The sequence below is a fragment of the Pituophis catenifer genome, unplaced genomic scaffold (genome assembly GCF_029215685.1).
Source record: "Pituophis catenifer annectens isolate HBS135680 unplaced genomic scaffold, rPitCat1.0.hap2 SCAF_2, whole genome shotgun sequence".
In the NCBI taxonomy this organism is placed as follows: domain Eukaryota; kingdom Metazoa; phylum Chordata; class Lepidosauria; order Squamata; family Colubridae; genus Pituophis; species Pituophis catenifer.
Genome location: NW_027256882.1, coordinates 16,251,595 through 16,257,594, shown reverse-complemented (window position 1 = coordinate 16,257,594; position 6,000 = coordinate 16,251,595). Strand labels below are relative to the sequence as shown.

The 6,000-nt window shown below is 44.1% G+C and overlaps 1 protein-coding gene across 1 annotated transcript in view; it reads left to right on the top strand.

Moving 5' to 3' along the window:
• Window positions 1–3,839: 3,839 nt before the first annotated feature.
• Window positions 3,840–6,000, top strand: part of LOC139309899 (vomeronasal type-2 receptor 26-like) — a 34,981-nt gene continuing 32,820 nt past the window's right edge. The window contains exon 1 of the mRNA XM_070934086.1: window positions 3,840–4,115. Within this exon, the coding sequence (XP_070790187.1) occupies window positions 3,840–4,115 (276 nt within the window). The remainder of the gene's footprint in view (window positions 4,116–6,000) is intronic.

The window sequence follows — 6,000 nt, the reverse complement described above, 5'->3', positions numbered from 1 at the left end:
TTCTGGTTTCTTCTGCTGAGAGACCAGTTACATCAAGAATATGTTTTTAAACTGTTGGTAATTCTTTTGTTCATTATGCAGGTTAGCCAATATTTGACTTAAGCAACCCTTTAAGAGAGGACAGATATGAGCGATGTCCTAGTCTCTGTGAAAGGTTGGCAGATTTTTTCAAAATTATTTAGGATGGTCTCAAACATGTCTCCTTAACAGCTCCATGGGAATCAGTATTCCCATTCCCCTGAGGTCTGTGTAGTACTGGAAGGAAATGGATATTTATCCTCTTTAGATATTACAAATTCAAAGAACACCAAATTTCCTCACATAAACTCCCAATCCTCGTGGTCACCACTACTGACTGACCAAAGGTACTTTTGGACTTTTTAGGCAAAAAGACACTAAGGGTGTTTCAGTCACCAATAAAGGTACATTGCCCTATAATTTAGGTAGTCCTTGACTTACAACAGTTCACTTAATGACAATTCAAAGTTCAAATGGCACTGAAAAAAAGTGACTTATGGTCATTTTTCACACTTATGACCTTTGCAGCATTTGAACATACATTTTGATTTACATTCAGATGCTTGACAACTGACTCACATTTATGACGGTTGCAGGGACCCGGGGTCATGTGATCACCTTTTGAAACCTTCTGACAAGCAAAGTCAATGGGGAAACCAGATTCACTTAACAACTATGTTATTAATTTAATGACGGTAGTGATTCCCTTAATCAATGTGGCAAGAAAAGTCATAAAATGGGGAAAAGCTCACTTAACCAATTAACGAGGAGCTCCCGTAACAACCTGCATGGCTGCATTATGGACCAGCTGGAGCCTCCGGGTTCACCTCAAGGGCAGCCCCATTTAGAGGGAGTTGCAGTAATCCAAGCGGGAGGTAACCAGGGCATGAGTGACTGTGCAGAGGGCATCACGGTCTAGAAAAGGGCACAACTGGTGCACCAGGCGCACCTGTGTGAAACTCCCCTGGTCACGGCTGTCAAATGGTCTTCTAGGGACAGCCGGGAATCCAGGAGGACACCCAACTTGCGGGCCCTTTCAATGGGGGCGAGTACCTCCGCCCCACATCAAAAGTGACAGGACCTCTAGAACATGGGATGCCGGTATCCACAGCCACTCAGTCTTGGAAGGGTTGAGTCTGAGTCTGTTCTTGCCCTTCCAGGCCCGTAACACCTCCAGGCATCGGGACATCACGGAAAGGGCATCCCCGGGGTGGCCCAGGGTGGAGTTATATAATTGAGTATCATCAGCATATCATCATCCCGAAACCACGAATGATCTCACCCAGTGGCTTCATATAGATGTTAAAGAGTAGCAGGGAGAGAACCGACCCCTGAGGCACCCCACAAGTTAGGGGCCTCAGGGTGGACCTCTGTCCCCCCCGCCCATACAAACTGCAAGGGACCTGAGAGGTAGGAGGAAAACCACTGTAAAACAGTGCCTCCTACCCCCAACCCCCCAAGTCGCTGCAGTAGGATACCATGGTTGATGGTATCAAAGGCTGCTGAGAGGTCAAGTAGGACCAGGATGGAGGAACAACCTCCATCCTGGGCCCGCCAGAGATCATTCACCAGGGCGACCAATACCGTTTCCATGCTGTGCCTGCACCAGAAACCCGATTGGTATGGGTTTAGATACTCTGTTTCCTCCAGGAACGGTGGGAGCTGTTGTGCCACCATGGTCTCAACAACCTTCGCAATAAAGCGAAGGTTGGAGACGGGCCGATAGTTGTTAAGTGAGTCTAGATCCAGGGCAGGCTTCTTGAGGAGGGGTCGAACCACCGCCTCCTTAAGCGAGGTGGGGAAGACCCCCTCCCTCAAAGAAGAGTTGATAATTGCCTGGATCCAGTCTCCAGTCACCTCCCAGGCAGCTGAAACAAGCCAGGAGGGACACGGATCCAGAAAACACATGGAGGCACCCAGTCTACCCACGATCCTGTCCACTTCATAGACAGAAACAAAGTCAAACTCAACCCAGGTGTTATTCCCGAGATCTACCCCAGTCTCAAAAGTGGATTCCGCCCAGTCAGAGTCCAATCCAGTCCGTATCTGAAGGATTTTTTCATGCAGAAACTGTACAAAATCCTCAGCTCTGCCCTGCAAGGGGTCTTCCCTCGCTCCCGGATTAAGGAGGGAGTGGGTCACTCTAAACAGGGCGGATGGGTGGTTTTCTGCAGATGCAATGAGAGTGGCGAAATAATCCCAGTTCGCTGCTTCCATTGCCACAAGATAAGACCTAATATGGGTTCTTAGCTGTGTTCGATCAGATTCAGACCGGGAGGACCTCCAACACTCCTCTAGGAAAGAAAATCACAAACAGGCCCTAGTCTTAACTTTAGACAGTGTTCAAGGGACTGATTGCCTCCATAGCTCTGGCTGACTTGCCCAAGAGACTTTGGAGGAGACACCATCTTGAAGGACAGCAAAAGTTACCTGGTTGTGGATATATCTTCATCTATTTTCTGGATGAGTCCTGACAGGAAGGATAACCACCAGAGAACAGGGCCTCCAAGGGTGTATCTGAAATTTTTCACTAACAATCTTTTCTCCAGCTTCTCCTCTGCAGATGGGACCGTGGAGTAGTTTAGGATCCCAAGAGGAATAATTGTTTCTCAGTGTAATGATCACAATTCTGGGTTTGGGACATCTGCTGCTGCTTCTCCAGTGACTACCTTTGATGTAAACATTAGACTGAAGCAACATGCAGAGGTCTTGCATCAGGAAAGAATATATGCATCAGATCACAGGCTGCGTGGCACAAGTTTTGGGACAGGCAGGGATTGTGCTTTTGAATGTACATTTCTTTCCTGTCAAGATGAAAGTCAGTTTGTCTCTACCTAAATTGGGAAAGTCCCTGTCATTTCCATCTTGTAGAGTGTTTTGAATTCTTCTAACTCTTCTTGTTCTTGTTTAGAAATAGGAAAGGGGTTGATTCATCCCTGTGAATTATGGACCTCTTTCTTCTGCTTCTGATGCTTCTGGTGTCCCAGCAAGTCTCCGGGAAGTTTAGACTGAAGTGCCCGCTGAGTTTGGAGCACCGGGATGAAAGTTATCCATGGAGCTATTATGGGCAAGGAGACCATCTCATTGGTGTAGTCCTCTGTGCCACAAGAATACTGCATGAAATGTTGCCTTTCAACATGGCTCCAAATAAAAAGTCTCACTCGTAAGTCATTAATGTGTGTGATGGAGTTGCATTCCCTCCATTTACACTTCTGTTCTTTTTATTTCACTGACTCCTATGTTACAGGACCTGTCTAATTTCCTGAATCCTTTTGATTTCCACGGCTTCCCTCTTTTGTCTTCTTTTGCAGAACAGACTCAAATCCAGAGATGGGGCAAGGAAAACACCTGAAAGAATTCAAGATTGTTTCCCCTCCCTGTCCAGTTCAGAGTTTATCATTTGAATGCTAGATTTTCTTTAAAATAATGATGGAAAGAGCTGTAGTTTCCTCTGCCCAGCCCTTTTCCATTCTTTTATAACATCTCATTGATAGCCATTCCCTGATTCTTTTAGAAAGAGAGGATGAGTTGTTTGCAGAATCGCTTTTCCTAGCCACCTATGAAAAAGCCTCTTTTTTTTATGATGGTTCTACTGTAATGATTCAATTAGTTTGAAACCAAGTTAATGAAAATCAGCACTACTGCAAAATGATATATTTGTAACTTTTAACCCTGATGGAGGTTAATCTCAATCCTATCTTCTGAACAATAATAAAATGGGTGACTATTATTTGCCCATGGTTATGGATCAGTATTACAATAAGAATCCAAAGAGTAATAAATAAACTTGAACATTATTTTACAGTAAGACATTTAATGATATGGCTAGAATCGTCCGCTTCATTATGACCATTGAAGAAGTCAACAAGAATCAACAGAACCTGCAAAATCTCACCATTGGCTACAACATCCAGAATGACTATTTTAACACAATTGGCACTTCCGAAGCTTTGCTGGACATGCTCTCTACCGGAGATGCCAATGTTCCCAATTACAGCTGTGGAAGGAAGGACAACCTTTTGGCTCTTCTTGATGCAGCTGCCAGTGATATCTCCATCCAGATGTCAACCTTAGTAGGCACCTACAAAGTGGCCCAGGTATGTATGTGTGTGTGTGTGTTTGTGTTTCTCTATCTGGTCAAGTGAATGGAACAATAGATCCAAACATTTTGTTTATGTTAGTTAGTTTACTTTATTTTCATTGTGCCTCATAGAATGAAATTAAATGCTGTCTTCAGTGTTCATCATACATAAGAAAACTATAAAAATAAAACAAAAACACACATCCTTCACATTCTGTACAATTGAATTGAAATCCACTGATACTGCATTAGTATAACACTATACAGTAGAATTCAATGTAGTTACTGCTCTGGGATAGAAGCTGTTTTTCAGCCTATTTGTCCTAGGTTTTATTATCCTGTACCGTCTGCCAGATGGTTATAGTTCAGGGAAAAAAGGGTGTTCTGCCCCAGCTATGGGCCCCAAAGAACGCAGCACACACAAAGTCCGTTCAAACCTTAATTTACTGAATAAACCAGTCTTTTACAACAATGGCTGTTAATTAATTTCATTAACAGCAACCAAGAATTCAGAGAATAATAACTGAAAACTTACTATGGTTGGCAGAATGCCCAGAAGCAATTTGCAGGAAGCTGATAAGACAAGACACGAAGATATGTGAACTAAGTTGTTCCCTGCAAATTGCTTCTGTTGGCGTTCCTCCTTAAATAGGCTAAGGGATTGGCCAATTAGCCCCAAGCCTTAATCTCGAGGAGACCTCTTCCTGAGGAGTTATTCCTGCCTTTTGGCAGCTCTGCGCGTCCGTGCATCAAGAAGAGGCTCCTCCTCTTTGTCCTCTTCACATAAGGGAGATTCTGGAGATTCTGAAGGCCCTGGCTGAATCCCCGCCTATGCCACCACATCTTCTCCAGCCTCCTCATTGTCCGACTCGAGTGCCAGCTGCACAGGCTGCTGGCGCAGCACCACACCAGCCTCCTCGCTGTCTGAATCAGCTACTAGCTGCAAAGGCCACGTATGGGCCACAACAAAGGAGTGCCCAGGATGAGATGGATCTTTAAGAATGTTTTGAACTTTCTTAAGCTATAAAGTTCTTCCAAAGAGGGGAGAGGGCAACCAATGATCCTCTGGGCAATGATGCTAACCCTCTGGAGTGCTGTCCTATCTGCCATTCTGCAATTGGCAAACCATACACAGGTGCAGTAGGTTAAAATACTCTCTATAGTGCAGTGGTAGAAGGTCACCAATTGTTCACCAGTGCTTTTGACCAGTGCTGCAATATGAGTTCCCCAGGTCAGGTCCTCTTTTATAATAACACCCAAAAACTTAAAACTGGCCACTTGCTTTACTTGGTCTCCATTGATAACCAAGGCTGGGATGTCTGATCTATTCCTTCTGTAGTCCACTATAAGCTCCTTGGTCTTATTGGTGTTAAGGACCAAATTATTGTCTCCACACCATGAAAGCTACCTCATCTCAATAGGCAGACTCATCTCCCCAGAGATGAATCCCACCACTGTTGTAATTTAATAATAGAATTGCTGGCATGAGTGGGAATGCAGTCATGTACATAAAGAGTACAGAGTGAGGGACTCAACACACAACCCTGTGGTTTAACAGTATTAAGAATAAGGGCTGAGGAGGTATGAATTATGGAATTCAAGAACTGCTTTCCACTGTGGTCATTTCAGATGTCATTCCTATGGCTTAGGATCCAGAGTGGGGAAGGATCAAAGCAATCATATCCTCTCATGACACCATCCCCATTGCTTTGGGGCTTTCTGCTACACATTTGAGAAAGTTAGCAGAGGCTCTGTGTCTAGTCAAATTGTCTTCTATGCAAAAGGAAAATGCAGCAAAGATTGAAAGTTCTTGTTTTGTAGATTATTTTAGCCAAAATATTTTTCAATGGTAACATATTCTAGATTCATGGAAAGAATCCCAGTGGATTATCTTACTTACA